We start from the raw sequence: 25427 nt of genomic DNA, 5'->3' as shown, positions 1-25427 counted from the left end.
AAAAATGCAAATAATTTTGACATGTCTACATAAATTACAAAATAAAATGATGACATGAGTTGGAGACATTTTATGTAACATGTTGTGCTAGTAATAACTCACATTTTTTGCTCGACGTGGAGCAAGAACATATAGGGTGGCATGCATCTATTAAAAGTTCAATATTTTTGGCAATTAAGAGAATGTTAAAAAGAAAGTTTGATAAAGAAATTTATTATTAGCTCACAACCAACTATATTGCTTGCCACATATATTGCACTTGCTTAATGCTAGTTAAAACGAAAACAAATATAATTAGTTCCAATGTCCAATAAACCATTCCTCACATCAATTGCATATTAAGTGTCAAAATAGTAGGATGCATGGTATGTCAAGTCCATACTTAAGTAAATTAACAAAAAAAAAAATTTATTTATTTTTTTAGTACATCGGCTGCTCACACTAATTCTATATGAGCACAATCAGCTGAATCACTAGAAATTAGACTGCATAGTGGTGGAGAAACAGGAGTATACCTGTTCGAACTCTCATGGATGATGGATACCAAAAGGAGAAATTATTGCATCTAACAAACTTGGATGGACATGGCCTACTGCATTATAAAATGACCCAAGTAGCAATGGACCTGGCTCGGTACATAGCGAAAAACAAATGAATGATGTTAAGGTGGCTAACAGAGGTGATAACATCCAAAAATAAATAAATATTTTATTAATAGAAAGAATAAATACATTTCCAAGTATTAGAAGAAGAGGAAGGAGGTCAAGAGGTTGCTTCGTTGCTTTTCTTCCTTGCTCTCCTCCGTATCAGATCTTCTCTCTCCCTCTCTCTCTCCGGGAAGAGTCGCAGGGAGGGAGATAGAGGAGAAGCTCCCGATTTTTCAGCCTAATTTTAGTATTATTATTTAAAATTTCCTCCCCCACCTCGAGTCTCTCTCTCTCCAAATCTGGGCAGCTCGCGGCACTGCGTTTAGGGCATCAGCATGAACGAGAAGGCCTCTGTCTCGAAAGAACTCAATACCAAACACAAGAAGGTTTCGTCTTTCTCTCCCAAATCGCTTCTTTTTAGGTTTTTAGATGATGATTTGTGCTGTTATAGCACAAAAACCCCATCTTCTAATTTTGGTTCTCTGGGAAAAGGGAATTTCGAGATCCCATGTTGTTGGCTTTCTTTTTCTTTCGCTTTTATTGGAACGAGGTTATTTATAGATCTTCGCCTCTCAACTAGGGTTTTCGTTGATGAGAAATTTGATCTCGAGTGCCGTAATTTCATTGGAGTTTCGATCATGTGATTTGATTATTGCTTGTTTATGACAAAGTTGTGATCTTGGATCTTTTTATATCAGATTTATTGGTTGTGATGGTTATTTCTTTCTTGGTGTTGCAATCGTCTTACTCTTTCAAAGATCTTCACATAAATGCCTCCAAGCATTTTTACACGCCCTCCTCTCTTCACAGAAAAGATGAATTATGATTTATTACCCATCTAGTCCATTAAAAACTATTGGAAGTAAATAATAAGATACGACTTATCTTTACAATAATACTTTACAGAAGAGATGCACTGACGAGATAGAGGAGAAAATCATCCCATATTTGTGCCTTTTTCCATGGCATATTTTGAATCCCCCTCCATTCATCGAATACTTCAAGTTCATGCTAGTGAAACTTTTATTAGCTTTTTAATCCACTACCTAACTAGTTCCTCTGAAACATACTCATGAGCTGTTGTTCATTGTTCCACTCCTTTGCTTGAGTGAACCGGATGAATCATGACGTTATTTTTGCTAATGGGTTGTTTCATGATATTTGTCCCATTCGTTTGCAGATTCTGGAGGGACTTCTTAAATTGCCAGAGAACAGGGAATGTGCTGACTGCAAAGCCAAGTAAGCAACGAGGGTTGATATATTGTTATGATCTTTTTTTTTAATGCTGAAAGGATGATCTTTAACCATACCACAACATATGCATTGCTACAACTGCTCATGCAACTCAAATAAAGAGGATATGTATTGTGATTATTGCTGCATAAAATCCTTGATATCTTATTCCCAGTGCTGTAGATCCTGCATCCAAACACTATGTTTCTATTTAACGTATATATATGCTAAGGGCACTATTCATGTTTGCCTTGTCCAGAGAACTAGTACTAAATTAAGAGAGGATTGATATTGGATTGTCAATAATTACATTTGATGTATCATATCTTGATTAGTGATGCCAACCTCATATCAATGAGATACAGTCAGTTTGTTGGTCAAAGTTTTAAGGACCTTTGGTTCACAATTTCCAGCTTTTACCAGACTGGGGAACAAGCCTGTTTTGAGATGGGTGAGCGGATACAAGTTTGTTTTTGAAATTAAACTGGACGCCGCCATGTTTATGATGTCTGGAAGCTTAAATTTTTAATGAATCTGTGGAAAATTCTGATTTTGAAGTAGCTAAAAACTTAAATTTGTTGTTCTTCTCAGTCATTAGATAGGTGCTACCCTTTACAATATTTTGTTTGATAGTTCTCAGAGATTTATAACTTGGAAGAGGTAAGACATATAGTCAGCATTCTGTTCTTATGCACAAATGAGAAAATTTAATTTGAAGCTTTTTTTTAATAAATTTTGACATAATAAAAATCATGCAAAATGTTCTTAAACATCTTTGGATTAATATCACTTGAAATTTTATGGTCCAACCATGTTCCTCTTCTTGAGGTTTGTGGCTTAAATTCTTTGCCCAATTTCCGATTTTTGATATCTGTACCCATATTGGTGCAGAGTTATGTCTGAGGGCTGTTGGAAGAGATACATACATGATGTTTATTTAGGGTGTTAGTTGGTTCTTCTGTCTGAAGTTTTTCTGTTTAGATGATTTTATCTGGCATAATGTTGTTTTACCTTCTTGCAGAGGTCCAAGATGGGCAAGTGTGAATTTGGGAATCTTTATATGCATGCAGTGTTCTGGAATCCATAGAAGTTTGGGGGTCCATATATCAAAGGTCATATACAGATTCTACTTTCTTGTACTGTCAATTCTTTGGTTCCATTAAATGGCTTGTGCAGTTTTTGAGCTGAATTTTATCATGCTTTTTCAACAAACAACATTATCTAGCAGTCCTTCTGGCCAAATAACACGGGATGTTCTATTCTCAAACCCACAACCAACCAAGCCTAGTCATTACTTCAATAAGCCAATTGGTTTGCAATGTGCAAAATACTCTCATTGGTTAAATCTCCTTTACTGGATCAAACAGCAGGAGTTTAATTAAACATTTTATTAATAATTTCATTATCCCATTTAAGGTACGCTATCTAATTGCGGTACTCTTTTTTTCTTTATCTAAAAAGGATAGCGATATTACATCCTTCTGCCTGCATGTTTTTCATGGTTCTACCATTACTAATATGATGTTTGAAACCACTTGTTGATTCGAGGATTATGTATCTTTCAAATTTCACAGTACATATGAATATTCTGTGCATAGTGTATACCTGTCATTAACACTGCAGTTGCCTTGCCTTTGACACATATGTAATAAATTATGTCTATAACCTTAGTTAAGGAATAGTAAACAAGGTGATTGTCAAGTGATTATTAATTTGTAATGTCATTGCGCTTATTTTTCCTTTTGATGAATTATAGCTGGGAGAGATTTAGTTTTGTCAGTGAAGGAGTTTGTTTAAGAAGTGTTTCGTGAAGCTAGATGGTTATCTTGGTTTTCTCAAATATTGAATAGGCAGGTACTGTTCTAGCATGAACTTTACTGGTGAGGGTGTTAAAATGACCAAAGGAAGGCGGTCTTGTCTACTATCATTCAATTTTTTTCCCATAATAAATGTACATATGCCCTCGACTTTGAGTTTTGAAGTTCCTGAAGACCTATTTTTGAGTGCTGGAGATGTCTTAGAATTTAAGATATTTTATTTTTTTTCGAGAAAAACATTAATGATTTGACTCTTTCTGACTGCCTTAGTTATCTATGGCTCTGTGACTAAGTTCTTGATTCCCCCTGCAGGTAAGGTCTGCTACACTGGACACATGGCTTCCGGAGCAGATTGCATTTATTCAATGTAACTAGCTTAACCTTCTCCTTGATCTTGTGTCTTGCATTATTTACAGCTCTTTAATGCTTACCACTTCACCTTACCTGAAAATCAAAGATAGCATGGCACTTCGTACATAATATTTATTTCCATTTTTCAACTTCTTTTGTCTGCAGCAATGGGAAATGAAAAGTCAAATAGCTACTGGGAAGCAGAACTGCCTCCGAACTATGACAGAGTTGGAATTGAAAATTTTATTCGTGCAAAGTATGTATTTTTCTTTAGATATATTCTATGAGTTGCTAATTTCATCATATAAGTACAGGCTTAAGTCTAAGCTTGTCACTTAAAAGAGTAAAAATCTCTCTGTCAGATATGAAGATAAAAGATGGATACCTAGGAATGGAACGTTAAAATCTTCAAATGCACGAGAAGAGAAGGTTCTTGAATCTCAGCAGAAACATTGTGATAGAGGTTGCCGTGTGTTCACGAACAATGTGAGATCTTCAGAAGAGCAGCATAACCTTCCACCACCAGTTGCAAAGAGAAATGCTTCAGTGGCTTCTAAAGTACCCACCCAGGTGACCTTAAATTAATGCCTATTCACTTCAACAGCTTCACATTAGTCTGTACCTATTTTTTTTCCCCTAAGAGCGATGCTAAACAATCTAGACAGACACTGATCGTTACAAGCTATCCTGAAAAATCAAGGTTAGTGCCCCTAAAACTGCTGCCTATATTGGGCTTCACCAACAAGTTATAGGGCACAACACCAACCGAGGAATTAATTAGATGTTGGTTGTTTGTGAGGTGTGGCGTAAGTTTACCAATTATCTTTCCTCAAATGCATTATTATGCTTATCTCTCTCTCTTTCTCTCTGTGTGTGTGTGTGTGTGAGAGAGAGAGAGAGAGAGAGAGAGAGAGAGAGAGAGAGAGAAGGGGAGGGGGGGGGGGCAGAGCTGAGTAAAAAAACTCTGTTCCAGCATTTTTCTGGAGACATTACTATAGAAGAATGTATAAACTTTTGTCTGTTGTGTACTTAAACTAATTCTTTTAAATATTTCAACTATTGCAATCTATTTTATTTTCCCTTTAATATTTAATCTAGAAAAGCATTCAAACTATCGTGATTCACTAATAGCCTGGCATGGTTGAACTGGCAAACAGGTTTCTTCTGAGCCAAAAGCAGAGTCAGATATGCCCAAGGCTGATTCGTCTCAACACCTGAAGACAGCTGTTGCCAAAGTTGATGCCCCAACCCCAGCTAAAGTTGATGCCTCGACACCTAAAGATGATACTACGCCTGCACCACCTCCAAAAGTTGATTATGTGACTGATCTTGTTAATATGCTTTCTGTGGAGACCCGGAGTGAAAATGGCTCAGAATCATATGCCAAGGATGATAATGCATGGGCGAATTTCCAGGGTAGGATCATCGCATTCTTCCATATCTCATAGCAAATGTTCTCTATGGCATTAAATCTGTTTCTTAGTCAATTTTCAGAATGCAACTTCCAAAGAATAAATCTACAGTGTCTCTAATTCTCTTAAAATTTGTTTTATTTGCTAATCCTGGATGTTTAATTCTTGGTTGGTCTTGGAAGTAACTATTGTAACTGTATTCACTTGTTTGACTGCTTTTGCTTAATAAATATAACATTTTGCAGCTGCACAGACAACTGCTGCAGACAAAAACAGTACTGCAAAACCAGCTGTAAATAAAAACCTTCCTGCATCAGGAATTGAAGACTTATTTAGAGATTCACCACCTGTGATGCTATCTTCAACTCCAATGAAACCCCAGGGAACTGTCAAAAATGATATTATGGGTCTCTTTGAAAAGGTTAGTCATGGTGCATTTTTTAATGAATATGTGGCTCATATGCCAGAATTCATTGTTTGCAGCTATGGTATCATATTTGAGGGAAATGAAAATTTTTTTTGACTATCAACAATGTTTCTGCCCTTCTTTGATTTTAATGGGCTGTGGGCACACATTGGCCCTGCCACCTGGTTAGCATAAACCTAATCTTATGTGTTGTTGCCTATAGTGCATCCTTCTTAAGATCAATGGGGCTCACATGTTGCTGTTTTATACATCAGCTAATGGTGCCAACAACTAGCTTATTCCATGTGCACTTATTATGGTTGTTTTTTCATCTATTCATCTTGTCTATCTTTTTCGTTGGTATATATTCTTATGAGTGGTTGTAAGTGCTCCATTTTCATTTTGTTGGTGGCTCATTGCAGTCCAATATGGTGTCACCATATTCCATTCATCAACAGCAGCTCTCATTCCTATCCCAGCAGCAGGCTCTTCTCATGGCTGCAGCTAAATCTGGCCATATGCCTACAACATTTTCTGGAACCAATCAACCAGCTGTTATGGGTACCCTGCCTAATGGAAATTTTCAAATGCAAAACGGGCCAAATATCAGTTATCAGATTTCAGGAATGATGCCACCAGCTGGTCAGAAGGGTGTCAACAACTTCAGTCAAGTAATGCTCTTAAAACCTCAGATATGTGATTCTTAGTTGTTTCAAGAATGCCACAGTACTGTAATTTATCCTATTTTCTTTTTATTTTGTGGCAGATAGGAAGCCTTGGGCAGGCACGTCCTTCTGGGAATTACGGTTCTTTTCCAACATCCGGGTAGCCTATTCACTCTTTAATAATTTCTTTTTTTTTTCCCAATTCAGGACTTTTTGATTGTAGCGATCCTATGTTTTATGATGGTTAATATGTCATGCACAGATAATGGTATTCCTGAGCTTACCATATGTGAAGGTTATTACATTTTCTTAGGATTAAGCTTGTATGATAAAAGCTTTTTCAAAAAACATATATACTAACCTAAAGTCAATCTCTTGAAAATTATAATATTTCATATTATCTCAAACACTTCTTTTAATTAGTGGACCTAGGTATTTAAGATTGGTTTCTTTTTGAACTTGCTTGCATATTTAGAATTCATCGCTTCAAACTGTGGTTCTTTTTCCTTTGTACTGAGACACCTTTGTGAAGCATAAGGAGAGGCATTTGTACGCATGTCTTGCATCTCTTTTGTTTAAGTTTACATTATATGTTTTGTTCGTCAAGTTGAGCATACACCTCAAAGAATAGCAGACTCTCTTTAGGCTGATCGGTCAACACTGGAGAAAATTGAATAATGTGGATCAGCGTGAGATACGGTATTGGTTGTTAAATGTTGCATCATTCTACAAAGGTCAATTTGAATAACCGAAGTGAACTTGTTCCTTTATACCTGAATAAATCGATCGATATTAATAAGTAATGTGCTTGCCCCAGTGAAATGATATTTAAAACATTTTTGAACAATGTTTCACAACATATCAAGAAATGAGTGATTCATCTGCTTTTCTCTTAGCTTTTGTTTCTTTTACTTTCACAATTTTGGATATTGAAGAGAAGAATGGGGACTTAAAATAAAGGGCCGATTTTGATTTATGGTATCTGTAGGATGCTTAGGTTGAAGGTAGGGTTATTGTTTTATGCGTCAGTCCTTACATAAATACTCTACTATTGATTGGTTATTGTTTATTGTCTCAGCTTGCATACAAAATCCTAAACCATGTGTCATGTAGACCTGTTGCCTATCAACTTACTAGAAATTGACCTCAACAGCGTTTTGCTATATTATGAATGGTTTATATTGCTGGTAGGAGTAATCCTTTTCCCTCTTCAGAGACATGCATCATCTGTATCATAGAAAAATTCTGTCTTTCAGAATGTACAATATGGGCTCAACAGCATCCATCAACGGTGTAGCCATCGGTGGAGCAAGTAGGCCTGCTGCTTCTTCTGTCCCTTTTGCGACCCCCAGTCGATCAGGCAGCGACTATGATTTCTCATCGTTAACTCAAGGGATGTTCTCCAGACATTGAACCCTTTTCTCCAGACACACCAGGGCAGATGCCGGCTTCATCTTCCCATGATAGCATTACAGTTCAAACTTCAAAGGAAAGAAAATTTACCATTTGTGGTTCTATTTACACGTTGGGTCTGTCAGTTACTTGTAGAGGCAATTTGGTGTCACATTACTGACTTCATTTGTATCTGTAGCTGTCCTGGATTAATAAAGCTTGGCCTAATTCGCTGGTATTATTTCTTTTAGAGATTATATGGATGGGAGTCCCTCATATTTGGGAGATTCTGTTGGTAGATTTTCTGAGTAAAAGAGCATAAATTTCAGTGAATTAATCTGGTAAGGTTAAGGCTACAATTAGTGTGATCACGAATTTGGGTAGTAAAGTAGTATATAGCATTCTTGCTTATGGAGCTAGTCTTTTGCACAGAAATCTTACCAACAAAAATGGAGCAGTATCCATGATGAACTCATTTGCTTCAAGGCACCCATTTCTCAGATTGTTTTTAACCGAGTGTTTGTGCTGCATTGTGCTTCAGATCAATCTCAATTTAACTTGATTTGTCTGTTCTTAATTTCTATGGCATGAATGAACTCTAATCCAATCTTTGATAAGCTAATCCATGTAGTAAATTGAATGCCCTATGCCTATATTAAAAACAATACTATCTTTATTTCGAATTTATCAAGCTTGAGGCGGTGGAATAAGAGCACAGGGCCTTGCCCGATGACAGGTCTGCTTCTCAGAAAAGAGATATCCCAAAGGTTACTACACAAAGGGTATGCAAGAGGGAAAATAGAATAGGATTTTTCCATAAAAAAAGAAAACGTTTGGGAAAAACTAATTATAAACTTTTCAAATGTATTAATCTGCTAATGAAACAGACATTCAGAAAATCATTTTTTTCTTAAAAACTTAGTTTTCCAAGTGAAAGTTTCCTTGCAACTAAAGATAACCAAAAGTTCTTTTTTTAATTTTCAGAATTGCTGTGCTTTAAATAAGCTCCCCAAGTGGGCTAGGTTAAACAAAAAAAAGGGTACCCAATATAGTGTGCTATCAATGCAATTGGAGGTTAGAACATGGATTGTATTGACATTGTTACTAGTTGAAGGATATGCAAATTCTTCTCATTAAAAAAAGAAAGAAGGATATGCAAATTGTTTAACATTTTTAGGGCTATGAATTTGTCTATGCTCTTTGTAGGAAATAAATTAATGTGATACTCTTTGTAAGGTACTTGAGGACCAATGTTTACATTGTTGAAAGAATATATAATACATTGATATAGATATTTGTGCGCATAAAGTATCCCTTAATATTCCCAAAAGCTAAGTGTTAGTCACAGGCCATATGACAGTTGCAGTATATAATTGCTTACTTCGCCATGCTTTCTTAACGAGTGCTCGATAAATAGGTCTCTGATTGGTGTGATGCACCACCATATGGTTCACCATAATTATATGCGAAAGAGAGAGAGAGCTTCTTTGAGCAGGACTCAAATGTGTCGGATTGGGTTGACCCATGATAGTCGGTTTGACTCAAGTAATTTTTTCCCCCTTATTTGTAGAACTTAAGTTAGTAAATTAAAAGCAGTATCTGTATATTTTTAGAAATTTCATCTGATCAATTCGCGTCCCTCGAGAATGGATTCAACTTATGCTTTCATGGCATTCGTACCCGGCCCAAATGGAGCTGACTCTTTTTCTTTGGCACCGTATAAGCACTCTTTCTAACACCCAGCCGACACCCACTCACTAAAAACGCGCCGGAAAGGAAAAGGGTGCAAGTGTTGGGTGTTTTCTGGAAACGCGTGCACTGTATCGCTACGCGGATATATCACTCGGAACTTATATCATGGTTAAGGAAAATGCTAAAGTAACTCAAAAGATCACCCACAGACTCACTCAGCTGGTGTGGCGTATTGTCACCGCTCCATTCGAATTGGCATCGGGGAGTGCGTGGTGCAGGGTATGTGAGTAACTTTTTTTGAGTGATTTTTCTGAGTTACCGTATCATCGTTCGAGTCTACCTCCTCGCCCACGGGAGCAGCCAATGCTGGACGGCGCTTCCAGAAGTCCAACCACAGAACGCGTCAACGAGCTTCCATTCGCACGTGACGGAGGAACGAGACCTCGCGGGGGTGGCTATTTGCATGCCTGGCCAATTAAAGAGGGGTGTCGGCACCTGAAAAGCCTTATCCTAAGAAATTTCTCGAGCAAGTGGGTATGCCTGCACGTGGAACCACATGAAGAGCTGCCCCGCCATTATCTCCAACCTCTTTGTCTACTCCTTTTTTTTTATTTGCCTTTCCCTCTAATATAAGTTTTGCTCTTGACCCTAGAGCTCCTTGGATTCTATTGAAACTTGGATTTGGATGTAAGATAATTTGCCACTCCCAAACATTACTTCTTTTTCTTTTGCTACAAATACTAACCATTACTTCATGAAAATTGAGAAGTCGCCTTAAGACATGCATAGATGTGGCGTAGTTTCTTTAGCACGTATACCGGCTAGGGTTTGCTTAATATTTACCTCGCTTGTATGTTAATATGCTTGTTAAATATTTTTTTATTCACACGTTGAAAGCTATGCACTCTTGCTTAAATGGAAATTCCTTCCTATGAAGCCTAAGCCAGGCTTTGGAGAAACTGAGTTGGTGACCACACATGCGCTCAGCTCGGCGTAGTCTTTTTCCGAAGTATTACAACTCTTCGGAAGAGAATTGAAAGTTGAAACATTGCATAACTTTAGAACCATCATCTCACCTCAATCATTAAATAATTCAAACACATCATATCCACTCCCTCTATGATATTCTGGCTCTAACGGTGCATTGCGTTCGAGACAAACACTTTGCTTCTACTATTTTTCTTTTTCCAATTTTCTTCCATCTTTTTCTTCATTTTCTAAGGAGTCATTCGGGTTAAGCCTCCCAGCAATCATACTTGTTAGAGGAGAATAGAACTGAGTTGGTTATTGTACCTTGGGGATCAAATTACCATAAAGCCACACATAGGATGCAAACCAGATAGTGTTCTACATACCTCAATTCAAGCAAACTTTCAATCAATTGATTCTCAAACTTTTGTAGATATAAAATTTTAATTTAATTTTTTATTTGAAAGAAAAAAATAGCAGAAAGAAAAAATAGCAATTTCTAGATGCTATTCCGCCAACAAACTTTGTATCACATGCTTAGAAATCCCATAAACATCAGCATCAGTAACTGTACTTATGTACACCAGCAACATTTGGTCGGAGCTAATTGGGAACTTATTCTTTTGTCCCTTACCTTCTAGCAATACAAGATAAAAGGACAAATATCACATATATAGAGAGGTTGGTTCAGCATGTGTCATATAGCTTGCAAGGGCTCGAGTCACATCCAACTTACTTCCAAAATTCAACCTTCTTTTTCTTTTTTTCTTTCTTTTTGCGGTTGCCCTTGACCCCTCAAGCACTTCTCACAGCTCAATTCAACCCTCTTTGGTTGCAGTTGTGTGTTGGTATCAACAGTGAGTGCATGTGGCATTAGGAAAATGGAAAAGTCAAGAAGGAAAAAAAGTAGCATATTTTATGGACCTAGAAAGTTATATAAATGGATCAAAATGGTCTATGAATTAGAAGGAAAAAAAAACTTGATGGCCATGCAAAGAAGATCTAAATTCGCATACAAATATTAAACAGAACAAGTAGGAAAAAGAACCAGATAACAAACGTATAAAATTAGTTGCAGCAACAATATAGTTATCTTTAGCAGAAATTAATAGCAAAGAAAAAGTCAGATATCCAACCTTCAATAATTGCGAGAAGAACTATTTTTAAGTTCTATGTTTCCACTTTGGAGTTAGCTATGTGTATCTATGCCCCTTGATTGATTTATGTGCTTGATAAACGGTGAAAGGCAAAACACGTTATGCCGTCGGAGAACTTGATGTCATAATAAGTGATGATTATGGTCATTTGCATCCACACCCTTGTGTTAATGCTCCTCGATATCTATAAAAGTGTCTTTTGATAGAAGACACTGACCATTTTAAGTATTTAGGCCAAATTAACAGATGGCAGTAGAGTTTGCTGTATCGAGATGAACTGGATGATATATCTTTTACCATACCATACTAGTTCGGTACTAATATCCTGTATGGGAGGTGTACCGATATTCGACATACCAAAAAGATCTTGTACCGTACCATGTCGATACAGTGTTAGTACGGCACCAGTATAATATCTGGTACTGAAATGATGAACTTTGGGTGGTAGAGATACTGCATGACACACGCAAACATTAGCTCACCAAAATATAAACTTTTCATTGTAAAGTTAGACTTAGCATAGTCAAAACTTGAACCTAACACCCATACATTTTTTAGGAGAGATGAGTGGACCAGACTTCAGCATAGCTAAATTTGGTCCACACAAGCAAACAAAGTCATTGTCATTGGCTTCCCTTGGAGCAGTCTATTAGAAACTATCTCAATTACTAATAATAATATGCAGCGAGGATATTTGTGAGACGTACCTTCAGCCATAATTGTTCAAGTATTTGATTAAAATCTATCCACAAGAGACTAAAAAAAGAAAGAGTCTTCTAACCTATGCCTCCGTAAAAGCCATAAAAACGATGAATATCATAGGTTAATAAATAGGCTAGACTAGAGATCCTTATCATAATCAAAACCTCGTCAGTTTTCTTCCATCAAGAAAAATACTTTAGGCATAACTACATTTAGTGGATAGTTAACAACTTAATGATGTGGGCTATATTGAAACGTGGCCAACACAGTCTCCTTGGTGAAATGTGAATTTCTCACATTGTTTCAAAAAACTGAGCATAAGATAAATGTGTCACACTTTGCTTCCTATCTTTCTATGTCAACTGATGTTTCCTTAAGGCCTACGCATGCTCCACCCTTCCCCAAAGTGGTCGGTTGGCATGATGGTGTTCGACGCCGTCTTTCTCTCTTTGATTTCCATTTTTCTTCTCTCTTCTACGACTGTGCTCGGATAGCACTGCCGTGTCTGTTAGGCCCAAGCAAAATGACCACACGATGCATGGTTATGTGGCATGAGACCATCGTTACGTTTGGCCGTGGTTACAAACATGAGAGTTCTTTCTACAATTTGCTTCTACTTCATTCTTCTCTCTAATTTTAATTGTGTGGCCCTCCTTTCTTCTGTTTTGTATAGCAACAATGTGAAGTCTAACTTGGTAATGTTAGTGATTTTTCTAAGGAGTTATTCGAACAGAGAAATCGCTCTTTTATTATTCTTTATTTTTTAATTTTCTCTTTCATTCTCACATGTGGTTGAGGGTTACTATTATTGTGATATAAAACTTCGTCAGTGCCCTAAAAGATTAAATTGATAATAGTTAATCTATGAGCCTAAGTTTTGATTAAGTGAGCTAGCTAGCAAGATATATAGGGGCACTTCTAGGTCAATGCAAAATGATGTCTTTCAGATGCATGCATAGAAAAGGTTTTCTTTTGTGTCTGTTTAAATCTGTTGCTACCACTAGCCTTCAAATTTATCCTACCTACATCTCACCTACTCATGTCTCTCATACTCTAACACAAACTTTGCGAGGAGAGTTTTGATGAAGCTCCACATTTCACGTGTACATGTTTCCTAGATCACATGCACGAGGCCGAGGCGTATCCAGTATTTTTCTTTCAGGAAAATATATCAGGAGGTTGGTGGAGAAGCTTAAGACTAACACTATTTTTAGTTGGTCTTTGAGATCTATCATATGTCTAACTATGTCGAGAACAATTCTCATGCAGGTGGCACCAACGTGTCTTATGCAAGCTGCTGCTGCTTCTTCTTCTTCTTCGACTTTGAGAGTGTGGATTAATTCTGCAACTTCACCATTATAAAAGTATGGTTTTGCATAACTCTAAAATTTTTCTTTGCATATAATAAATTGTCAAAGAAATGTTAAAATTTTCAAAATTAAATAAATGTATAAAAAATCTAAATATTAGCATTGTAATTAATCTTAATTCAGTGTTAGCTTTCCTCTTCAACTGAGAGATGTCCAATACTCGAGCTCAACGGTGATAGCATCTCTTTTGTATTTCTCAAAAAATATTTTCTTAGAATTAATTTATCTGGATTTTGATTACTTTGAATGTTTAGATATTTTCTTTGGATTTATCTAGATTAGTATAAACTGCAGTGTATGAGGATGAGGTAAAGTTCTTAATGGATACCATAGTTCTCTTTGAATAGTGTGTCTACCTGCAGTACACACTTGATGGATCCACCTATATGGGTGTGAGAGTGGGGCCGCTTCCTACGAGAATTAGGCAGATCTCTAAAAGCACTCATGAATATCCAGGTAAGGTGCATGGCTTATTTGCACCAACCCATTAGAACAAGCCCAGAACTTGAGAGATCAATGTGATCTATGGGTCACTGATTTATATGAAAGACTTTTGGTTCATAGAAATTTTATATTTCACCAAAGTACTGTATGTCATACTCACTAATCCTAAAAATGGTTCATAGTCTCAAAGACATCATTTTGATCCCACATTGGAAAGAAATGAAACTCAAAAGGTCTTTATATAGTCTTCAACCTTTTAACCTGGTGAAGTAAAAAAAGTAAGTAGCCCATGCATGCATGAGCCCAAAGGAGGTCCAAGGCAAAATTGGCAGATTCGATTTGGAAACGTGTTAACTGGGCGCGTCGCGCTCGATCATCGCACGCAGGGGGGCCCCCCTATGCGGATGCGGGAGTTGGGCTTGAGCGATTCTGGGCTGTTCGCTAATGTACGCTTGGAGTGATCCGGTTGTTGTATCCTAGAGGATAGGCCGCCATTACCTGCTACACCGAAATTTATTCTCCGAGGGGCGCGATCTATTTTTAAGGACAGTGTGTTAGCCTAGATGCATGAATATAATTGATAAATTAATAATTAAATATTTATAATATTCAAAAATAATAAATAAGAAGAATAAACTAGCAAATAATTAACTTGATAATAGAATAATAAAATGAAGAAAGAGAGAGAAGATGGCCTGTAGATCGAAGCACGCTGATGCGTTGTCCCAGAAAAGTTTATGCCCCCCACGCACGGATCTGCTGGCACAGATCCCCTAGAGATATGACGATCTAGTACAGAACCATATCTTTTCCGTCAGCGCGCCTCCAGGAAAGAAAGAAGAGCACATTCACGCTTGCAGGTAGCTCAAAAGAAACTTAGAAATATTATGAGGAGAAGAAAAAAATTTCATTTCTTTTTTCCCCAATAATCCCTAGAGCACTTTTTATATATGCTCTTGGAATAGGAAGAAGAGAAATTTTTTATTGTGTTTGAAATGATCCCTAGAACCTTTTATATAGGCTCAAACGCGTAAAAAAAAACATGCTCTCCTTCCGTAGATTGATGACGTGTCTTATAGTGCTCCTTTGATCATGCGGCTTGTTACATCATGGCCGGCCATGCTTCCTTCCTTCTTCGGGGGGCCTTTCCATACTTGCTCTTATGCGTGGATGCATGACACTTATTATGACCTGCTTTTTTTGGGGATCTTTTCATATTTGCTCTCTTGCTTGTGCATGGATGCTTCCCACTTGGCCATTGACCAAGTCAAATATTTGGTTTTCAAATTTCGAAATATTTGATTTAATTCAACACAGTGACGTCACGCTTCGATAAGTTCTTTCTTCTTACCATCTATTCTTTTCATAACATTATGATAGTCCATATAATTGGTGCTCGACCAAAACAAAGGGATGCAGTCTTTGTTCTACACTAAAAGTCCAAACCTAATACCAGTTGACAATTTTAAAGGTTTCACTTCCTTGAAAGGGTTTCATACCATCCATAACAGGTGCACCTGTCAAATGACATGTTAAAAATCCAGTGGTTAGCTGCAAACCTGCTTACTTAAGTAGACAGCAACTAATTAGAAAATAGAAAGTATCCTCCTAGCCCATTATGAGCTTGATAGTTTAGTTTGGAAATTTCCAAACTGAGTCGTCTGGAAATTTGGATGATGAGAATAACACCATGAGTAATGGCATCAAAGCTCTCATCACCCCAGCCACCTTCCACCCGCCCTCTCTCTCTCTCTCTCTCTCTCTCTCTCTTTCTCTCGCTCGCTCGCTTTTAAATATTTCAAGAATCTCAAGGGCATGGCTGGTCGGTTAGTGGCTGAGTTATAGCTCGACTCGAGGAGATGGCCCTCTATGGGTCCCGCCACTTGGGTTCCTGTCACCCCCTCCGTAGATAACGGTCCAATTTTTGACCGTTGGGAGCACCCTTCTGCCCTCCACTCCTCCCACTAAGTGCTGCGCTCCTGCTCTTTCAATAAACTACACCAAAATTAAATTCCACTGAATGCCAAAAGACATTTCTACCCTGATCTGTAAAGGACATATTTCCAAACGAGAGATCCTGTCCGTTGATTCTTATTGGATGAGCAGGGTATTTCCGGAATTTAGAATTTCCGCAAAACAACAAAATCAGTTGAAGTTTCTTATCTGGCCATTTATTTTAGCCGGGTCTTCCAGAAATAACCTTTCCTTGCCGTTGGAGGAACGAAACGATATTTTGAAGCTTTTCCACTTTTCTTACGGTAGTGATGGAAGTAGCTCGAATCGAGACGAGGGTATGTGCGGAATAGCAGTATCTGGAAAATGTCGTAAAATGAGAAACTTTTTAAATTTTATTTTCTTGTAAGTCTCGAGATCTATTTGAATCCAACGGCTGATATCTCATCATCATAACCCATCTCCCGACCCCATCTATATATCTCCCACCTCCCCCGCTCCTCTCCTTCGCGAAGAGCATCCGCCACACGCCAGACGGGGAGAGAGAGAGAGAGAGAGAGAGAGAGAGAGAGAGAGAGGAATCGGACGGCTCTAATCTCTCACAGGGTGGAACGGATGGCGACGATGGGATACCGGAGCTCGAGCTGCAGCGCGTGGGTCTTCTCTCTCAAAGCCGTGGTGGTCTCGGCCGGCGTCTTATCGACGGCCCTGATGCTCCGCCTCTCGGGACCATCGATCATAAAGTTCCTGGCCTCCGAGTTCCCCCGGATGTACCTCTCCCTGCTCTCCTGGCTCACCCCGCCCTACCTCTACTTCGTCATCAACGGTATCATCATCTCCATCGCCGCCTCTTCCCGCTTCCAGAAGCCAGCCCCCGAGGTCCCCGATCCGGTGGGATCCGCGCCGTCGCTGGCGAATCCGACGGTTATCCAGCCGCCGGAGTACGTGCCTCCGACGGAGTACGTGGAGAAGGTCGCGGAGGGCGTGCGGCCCGAATTAGTCGCGCCGGCGGTGTACGGAGGAGAGGAGGTGGGGGTTTCAGGAGTAGAGATGGCGGCGGCGGTGGCGAAGGAGGCGGCAAAGGAGGTGGAAGGCGAGGAGGAGTTCGTGATATCGAGATCGACCTGGTCGCCCAAGCGGAGGGTGTCGAGGGAGACGGCTACGGCGATGGAGTATTCGGCCGTGACAGAGAAACCTCTGGTTTCCGTCAGGTTCGGTCACCGAAAAAACGTGAAGCCCAGCCCCGAAGGTACGGTAACGAAACTGAACTATGCTTTCGCCGCTGTTTTTTCCTTTTTAAAATATTTTTTCCACGGTTCGGCCGCTTCGGCGCACTTTTTTTTTCAAAATAAAATAAAGATTTGGTTTCTCCTTTATTTAAAGTATCAGATAAAAGGATAACAGCCGTCAGAAGTTATAACGGCGTTATTAACGGCGATGGCAAAATGGTGATTCTATTGCAGGGAACGCGCTGCGGGTGGCGAGGCCGAAGCGGAACGACACGCTGGAGAGCACGTGGCGGACCATCACGGAGGGCCGTCCGGTCCCCCTCGCCCGTCACCTCAAGAAGTCGGACACGTGGGAGACCCACGGCCGCGCCTCCCACAACGAACAGTCCCCGGCCCCGCTGGTGCGCAAGTCCGAGACCTTCAACAACCGGGCTGGCCGGTCGCCGGCGGCTTCGTCCTCGCCGTCGCCGTCGTCGTCTGGCGGCCGGCTGAGAAGGGAGCCGTCGCTGGGGCAGGACGACCTCAACCGGCGCGTGGAGGCGTTCATAAAGAAGTTCAACGAGGAGATGAGGCTCCAGCGGCAGGAGTCGTTCAAGCACTACTTGGATATGATCAGCCGCGGCAGCCACTAAAGGAAGGAGGAGGAAGAGAGAGAGAGAGAGAGAGTTTGTGTATTACCGTGGACAAGTAAACTGTTGAGTTGTCGCTAGAAACTTAAGAAGGAAAATATGAAGTAGAAGAGTGGTTTGTTTTCCCTCTTTTTATCTGGGATCAGAAAGAAAACTGAAAAAACAGAGGAAGCTGTGTGAGTGATGCTTGTTTTATTTATAATTATTTTTTATTTGTTGGTTTTTCGCTTTTCCTAAATTTGGGTTTCGATATATATGTATATATACCAACGAAATCAGGTGAAGTTGTTGTGGTTTATAAACATTTTGTTTTCTTGTTTCCTCAATGGAATTCTGGTGCAACAGGAGATGATCATCTCTCTTTGGAGTTGGAGAACTGTGATGCAACAGAGAGTTCAAAAATACAGGGCTTAATTTGGTTTATGGCCTGTGTATTTGGATTTCGCATTAGTCCTGCAGTTTAAGTGAATTTCGGAGGATCCGAACTCAGCATTGTTCAATTCGAAAGATTAGTTGAGCTCATCTATTTATTGAGAAGGTAATCACACAGTTAATCTTGAGTTGCATCATATTCTTTCAAGGTTGTTAACATTCTTGCAAATGGACATGGACTCAACTCTTTGAACTTTGATTGCTTGGAATCTTAGCATGAAGATGATCGATGATATCATCAAAACTCTTCAAATTATTGGGTGGGTAACCCTCTCCCTACTTTTCAAATTGGCAAGGCATATATATAGCATGTGTTAAAGTGGAATTTTCTAACCAAAAGTGTTCGGTCTTTAAGTATCACATCATCACCCATATGCTACGTCATTACCTATAAATCATATCATCACTAATATACCATAAATTATTTTTTTTTATCTTCTAAGTTTTACAAATATTTTTATATGATTCTCATAATTTAAAAATCTTTAATTAGGGGGAGAAAGATAGTCGCGCGATTGTAAGCTCGAGTGAGAGGAGGTGATGGAAGGTTCGAGCCAACACTCGACAATGGAGCAAGGGCTAGGACCTAGCGGAGGAGGTTGAGGCGGAGTGGACATAGTACCACGGTGAAGGCGAAGCCAAAAGGAGTTCGATTGTCACGAGGGTGGGGGCTTGATTGTCGTCAAGAGCCGAGGAGGAGGAGGAGGAGGATAAAGGAGCTGGGCGCCGAAGATAGAGAGAGGTGCAGGAGGAGGAAGAGAAGAGGGAAGGCTACATTAAATCATACTTGAAAATCAAAGAACTTGATTAAAGATTTTTAAACTATACGGAACATGTAAAATATTTGTGAAACTCAGAGAGAGAATCAAAAGCATACTTGATGCTACATGGGCGATGACATGACATATGGGTGATGATGTGGCACTCAATGATCGGATACTTTTGAATAGTAAATTTACTATAGTGCGTGCTATGTGCCACATCATCATCCATATGCCACATCATCAAAATTAAACTTTTCAACTATTATACAATGTCATCACCCATATGCTGATAGTGGTGCCAATAAGAAAAAATGTTACATCATTGTCAATCGACTATATAATTATCTATCTAAGTAGTTTATGCCACGTAGTCGGCCACATAATCATCAGTTAATACCAACAGAAACTTATGGTGAGAGGAAGTGATCGAAATTGGAGGTAGGACGATATTAAAATAATAACAAAATAATAAGGACCATATTTAATTTTTTAAAAAAGTTAAAAATTTATTAAAAATCTGACTTAAGTTTGGAGCACTAAAAGTATAATTTATCTAAAAAATAATATGTCAGTTAATTAATTTACTTTTATCCAGCTCGGTGGTGAGCGTTTCTTGGTGGTTCAATTTTTCAAATGTAATGAACATCGAGATAAGAGACATGTTTATCGGTACCAATTTCCATGGGGCGGAACTAGAAATTTTTTATGGGGAAGGGGATTGGGAGAATTGGCAAAAGAAAGAGAGGAACAGCGAACGGCTCTTTAGAGTGAGAAACTCTAAGGAGAGAGCAAGTCTGTCAAACCCAACAGCTATCTTTGCCGGTTGCCGGCGAGAGCTCCGTTGTTGCCCGGTGGATGGTGGAGATCGCAGTGGGCCTTGGTTGTTGGCTCTGTTGTTTGCTTGCCGTTTCAGCAAAATGGCCCGGAAGAAGGGGAAGCAACCGATGGCGGGGTCGACAAGCTCGGCAGGGGAGCAGGTGGCGGGGTCGTCGACGGCGGATGGCAAGGAACCAACGGTGCTGCCCGCGGTGCCGATGATGAGGACGTGGGCGGAGGTTGCAGCTCAAGGCAAAGGTACGAATTCGGGGTGGAAAGGGGAGCGACCGGTTGGCCGGGTGCGACCTGGACCTTGGGTGACTCACAGACTGACGGAGACGGAGGTGGCTCGTTTGAGCCTCCACTTCTCGTCGATCGTCGAGCTCCCGGGGGAGCCTATCGAGGTAGCCCGCCGGGAGTGGGAAGGCCTTGCTGTGGTCGGTCGGAGCCTTGACCGGCGGGTGCCGGTCGAGTGGGTAGCAAAGGATGTGGCTGCCCGGTTGAAGAAAACAGGGGAGGTCGTGGCGGTTACCCTAGCCGAAGACCACTTCGCTTTGCGGTTCCGGTCGCCGGAGGTCCGGGACCGCGCTCTGTTGGAGGGGCCCTGGGTGGTGGCGGGGCAAATGTTAGCCATGGAGCTGTGGACGCCGGACTTTCTACCCAGGGATACTCCGGTGAAAACGGTGGTGATGTGGCTACGGCCACCCGGGCTTCCTCCAGAATATTGGTCGACCTTGACCATTTTGGAGATCGCTGCCAAGGCAGGGCGGCCGTTGGCGGTGGATGGAGTCACAGAGGGGCGCCGAGCCATGGGCTTCGCGCGTGTCAAGGTGGCGATTGACGCCTCCGTTCCCCTCCTCCTAGGAATCCGGATCCTCGGGAGGACGAAGGCCCTCTGGCAGCCGTTTGTATTCGAGAGCATCTCGGATCTATGCTTTCGGTGCGGTAGAATTGGACACCTCGAGCTTGGGTGCCAGTTCGAGGTTCCGGCACCGACGGGAGCTAGCCTACTAGGGGAGGCGGTCCCCGGGCCGATCTATGGCCCGTGGTTGGTGACATCTTGCGCCCGGCAGCCGCGGGAGCAAGGGCCGCCGCAGTCGAGGAAGGCGGGTGAGCCCGCAGCTGGGTCACCCCCTCCTCGATCGCCCTCGCCGGGTGCCGAGCCCCCTGCGGGTTTGCCCCCTTCTCGGCCGTCCTCGCCGGTTGCTTCGCCCATCCCTTCGGTGTCCCTGCCGGACCTGGAGGGTTGGCAAAAGCCAACCAAAGTGGTCCGTCGCCACTCCCCGCCGGTGGTGGTAGGGGCCCTGGATTCCGGCGGGCAGGAAGAGGGTGACCCGGAGTTGGTGGGGGGAAGGATTGGGGCGCCTGGTGTTTGGGCCGGCCAGTTTGTTCAGGCCGGGCCAAGTGAGGGCTTGGTGGGCCAGCACAAGGAATAGTCCAAGAAGTAGCCCAGAAACGCTGGGCCGCTACTGGATCTGGGTCGCACCCTAGGTCGGGGACAGGCGGGCCACAGGGGAGTCCGCGGGGCTCGTGAGCCCCGCGTGGTGCATGCGGTGAACCGTGCGATGGGTTCCCAGGCCCGTCGCGCGGCGGGTAGCGCGTGGCCCAATCTGGCTGGGCCACGTGCGGAGGACTCTGGGAAGGCCCCCGTGGGCGGGGGCCTTCCACTGTTCACAGCCCGTTTGGGCTCTACGGGGCCCGCCATTGGGCCCGATCTGCTGGCCGAGCGGATGGGGCCCAATGCGCTTGGTTTCCAGTTTATGGCCCAGGTCCCTAGTGTGGTTCCACCGTCCGAGATCTTTACTACTCTAGGCCCTCTAGAGTTGGATGTGGGACAGGGGGATGGTGCCTCGAGCTGGCCCGATTTGGGCGACGCGATTATGGATAGTGGGCCCCCTGTCTGTGTAGATTGTCCTATGACGGGCTCTCTGGAGGGGCAGGACGCACATGCACTTGTGGAGCACGGGGTAGGTGACCCGAGTGGTTCTGAGGGGGCGATTAGCTGGTCCGCAGATCACTCGACGGTTGTTCAACGGGTGAAGGCGGCAGTGCTGCGAGTCGTGTCTGGGGTCAGTGTGGATGAGGGTCAGCGGGACGATCCTTATCACGAGGTGGTGATGGACCCTGCGGCCCAGAGGGTGGATGTGCCTGTGGCCGACCTCTCGGATTTTTCCGCATGAGGATTCTTGCGTGGAATTGTAGAGGGGCGGCGAAGCCGGCCTTCATGTCATCCTTTAGGAGGTTGGTTCAGATCCACAGTCCAGAGATCTGCCTTCTCTATGAAACACGACTATCCGGTAGAGGATTGGGTCGCATTTTGCGGCGATTTGAGGTTGACTGGGAGTCATATGTAGTTGAGTCTCGAGGGTTGTCCGGGGGCATTGTGGCTTTATGGAAGCGGGGTGTGGCCACAGTCGATGTATTCCATAACTGCTCCCAACAGGTCCTAATGATTATTTCAGAACCTAATGTTGCTCCATGGGTCCTGAGTGGTGTGTATGCTAGTACTGACCATCGGACCAGGAGGGTTTTGTGGGATGAGCTCACCCACTTACTCGCTCAGGGTCTTCCGACGGCGATAGTGGGTGATTTCAATTGCATCTTGGAGGGGAGTGAGAAACGAGGAGGTAGAGTGTTCACTGACTCTATGGATAGGAGGGAGTTCCGCGATTTTCTCTCGCGTAACGGCCTAGTAGATCTAGGTTTCTCCGGCCCGCAATTCACTTGGTGTAACAACCAGTCCGGTCGAGCCAGGGTGTGGGAGCGGCTTGATAGGGTTGTTGCTTCCACCGACTGGCTCATTAGATTTCCTTCCTACAGGGTTTGTCACCTACCCCGGATTGCTTCGGACCATTGTCCTTTGTTGATGTCGATGGTATCGGTGTCTAGTCACTGGTGCCCCTTCCGGTTCGAGAAGGTTTGGCTGTCCCTCCCTCAATCCTGGGACATTGTCCGAGGAGCTTGGAGTCTACCAGTTCGCGGTGATGCCATGCAGAGGGTATCACGTAAATTGGAATTGACTAAGCGACGGCTACGACGCTGGAATCGTGAGGTAGTGGGCGATATCTTTAGGAAGTTGGAGGATGTGGAGGCCGCGATTGCTGAGCTCCAAAGAAGTGAAGATCAGATGGGTGTGCTCCCCGAGGCACTCGATCTTGCGTCAACATGAGATCTTCTGGAGACAAAAATCTAGAATTCAGTGGGTCAGAGAGGGTGATCGAAACACTAGTTTCTTTCATCGCTCTACGGTTATCAGAAGGCAGAGAAATATGATTCGATCCCTGCGGGATGTGCAGGGCCACCGGGTGGAGGGTGATTCGGCCATTAGCCATATCCTGCTCGATTTCTTTCGATCTCGCTGGATGGAGGATAGTGGGTCTGATACAGCTGGCCAGCTCCCGAGGGCTGATTCCCAAATTTATATGACCGAGAACGCTATGTTGGTTCGACCAGTGATGAGGGGGAGGTGCGTGAGGCTATTTGGGCTCTGGGCGAGGATAGGGCTCCTGATCTAGATGGCTTCCCACCTTTTTTCTTCCGGAGATACTGGGGTATCGTCCGGACTGCAGTGGTGGAAGCTGTCCTGTGTTTCTTCAGTCGAGCTGGGATGCCTGACGACTGGAAGGCCACATTTGTCACGCTGATACCTAAGCGTCAGGATGCGGCCGAGCCGAGCCACTTTAGGCCGATCAGTTTGTGCACAACTTTATACAAAGTTGTGGCTAGGATACTGATGGAACGTATGAAGCCCCTCCTCTCTGGCATCATCTGTCAGGAGCAGGGTGCTTTTGTGAGAGGTAGGAGTATTTCCGATAATGTCATGGTGGCCCAAGAGATGATGTGGGATCTTCAACGGGCCTCGAAGAGGCGAAGCCTGATGGCTGTCAAGCTAGATATGGAACGAGCTTATGATAGAATTAGGTGGAGCTTTCTTAGGCTAGCTTTGGAGAGTCTGGGGTTCCATGAGACATGGATTGGGTGGGTTCTAGGGTGTGTTCGGGGACCAAGGTTTTCTATATTGGTCAACGGCTCTCCAACCCCTTTTTTCAGTTCTACTATGGGGCTTCGGCAGGGATGCCCGCTATCTCCATACTTGTTTATCATTTGTTCTGATGTCTTGTCTCGGTCGCTGCGGGCGGCGTGCGCCTCCGGAGTGCTGGAGGCTTATGTTCCAGCTCCAGGGGCCCAGCCGATATCACATTTACTCTTAGCCGATGACTGCCTCCTCCTGACCCGGGCTCGCGTAGCGGACGCTCAGGCTATTAGGAGGGTTTTGGCCGTCTACTGTACTGTATCCGGTCAAAGAGTGAATGTCCAGAAATCCTCCATCTCCTTCAGCCCAAGTACGTCAATCCGGGTTCGACGGGGGATTCGGAGGATCCTGGAGATGCCTGAGCAGGACGAGACCTGGACCTATCTGGGTGTTCTGATCTCGGGTAGGAGATTGCGGATTTCCGAGTGCACCGGGTTGGTGCAAAGGGTTCAGAGCAGACTAAAGGGTTGGCGGGCAGTGTCCCTATCTATGATGGGCAGAGTCATGCTGATTCGATCTGTATTGGGTTCCATGCCCATCTACCTTATGGCAAATACGGTGGTGCCAAGGTCTGTTCTAGTGAGGATTGAGCGACTCCTTCGGGGCTTCTTATGGGGTTCACTGGGTGGGGGTCGTGGGGTGCACCTGGTGGCTTGGGAGAGTATCTGCCTCCCCCTCAGGGAGGGTGGTCTTGGGGTGGTGTCTCTCCTGGAGAGACGAGAGCTGCTCCTTTCCCGGCATGCCTCCCGCTTCATCCTGGAGCCGCAGGGGTTTTGGAGCCGAATCATGACTATCCGTTATGGGGGGGCAGGCCCAGAGGGCTGGGCCCGGGGAGGGCGGAGATGCTTCTCTCTATGGCGTGAGATAGCGAGGTACTTCCCATTAGTGTCGAGTCACACCCGATGGCTGATAGGTGACGGGCGTAGCATCGACGTGGCCGGGGACCCGTGGGTCGATGGCCTTCCTCTGCGGCTTTGGCCGACTATGGTTAGTGTCCAGGCTGGGGAGGGTCTACTGGTCTGTGATCTCATGACTCCCGGGGCGGCTAGCTGGGATGAGATTCAGTTGGCCCGTTACTTCGGGCAGCATTTGTCGGAGCGGGTCCGTTCACTCTCTTTCCCACAGAGTGGTGGACCTGATGTACGTGTGTGGAGGTCCTCGTCCAGATCCAGGGTCAGGATGGGCGACCTCTCCCGCATCCTTAGGCGGGAGTACAAGCCTGGCCCATATTGTGTCTGGATCTGGCGATTGGAGCTTCACCCGAGGGTAGCTTTGTTCCTTTGGAAGGTGGTCTGGGACCGTCTTCCTACGAGA

At 43.0% G+C, this 25427-nt stretch overlaps 3 protein-coding genes across 4 annotated transcripts; all 3 read left to right on the top strand.

Annotated features, from left to right (window-relative positions):
* The first annotated feature begins 627 nt into the window (after positions 1-627).
* LOC103719335 (ADP-ribosylation factor GTPase-activating protein AGD5) lies at positions 628-8161 on the top strand. Of its 2 annotated transcripts, none has more exons than XM_008808534.6 (11): positions 628-1033; positions 1828-1886; positions 2902-2992; positions 4010-4064; positions 4214-4304; positions 4411-4618; positions 5206-5464; positions 5706-5881; positions 6289-6537; positions 6633-6691; positions 7788-8161. In XM_008808534.6, the coding sequence occupies exons 1-11, from the start codon at positions 983-985 to the stop codon at positions 7942-7944; spliced, it is 1455 nt and encodes a 484-aa protein (XP_008806756.2). In that variant the 5' UTR covers positions 628-982; the 3' UTR covers positions 7945-8161. The 2 variants fall into 2 exon arrangements, with proteins under 2 accessions (XP_008806756.2, XP_088557942.1); XM_088701816.2 differs by having other exon boundaries at positions 636-1033; positions 7770-8161.
* An 8543-nt stretch (positions 8162-16704) lies between these two features.
* On the top strand, positions 16705-18370 carry LOC103719337 (uncharacterized). The gene is made up of 2 exons (XM_008808536.6): positions 16705-17459; positions 17674-18370. The coding sequence occupies exons 1-2, from the start codon at positions 16826-16828 to the stop codon at positions 18069-18071; spliced, it is 1032 nt and encodes a 343-aa protein (XP_008806758.4). The 5' UTR covers positions 16705-16825; the 3' UTR covers positions 18072-18370.
* Positions 18371-22256: 3886 nt separating this feature from the next.
* On the top strand, positions 22257-23249 carry LOC149768676 (uncharacterized). The gene has a single exon (XM_089924709.1). It carries the CDS (start codon positions 22257-22259, stop codon positions 23247-23249), a length of 993 nt encoding a protein of 330 aa, XP_089780835.1.
* Positions 23250-25427: the final 2178 nt, after the last annotated feature.

This window comes from Phoenix dactylifera, chromosome 1, assembly GCF_051530095.1.
Source record: "Phoenix dactylifera cultivar Ajwa chromosome 1, Ajwa_hap1_PhDact_Kaust_v1.1, whole genome shotgun sequence".
Classification (NCBI taxonomy): Eukaryota; Viridiplantae; Streptophyta; class Magnoliopsida; order Arecales; family Arecaceae; genus Phoenix; species Phoenix dactylifera.
Note: the sequence above shows the minus strand (reverse complement) of the source record. Positions and strands in the feature narration are given on the sequence as shown.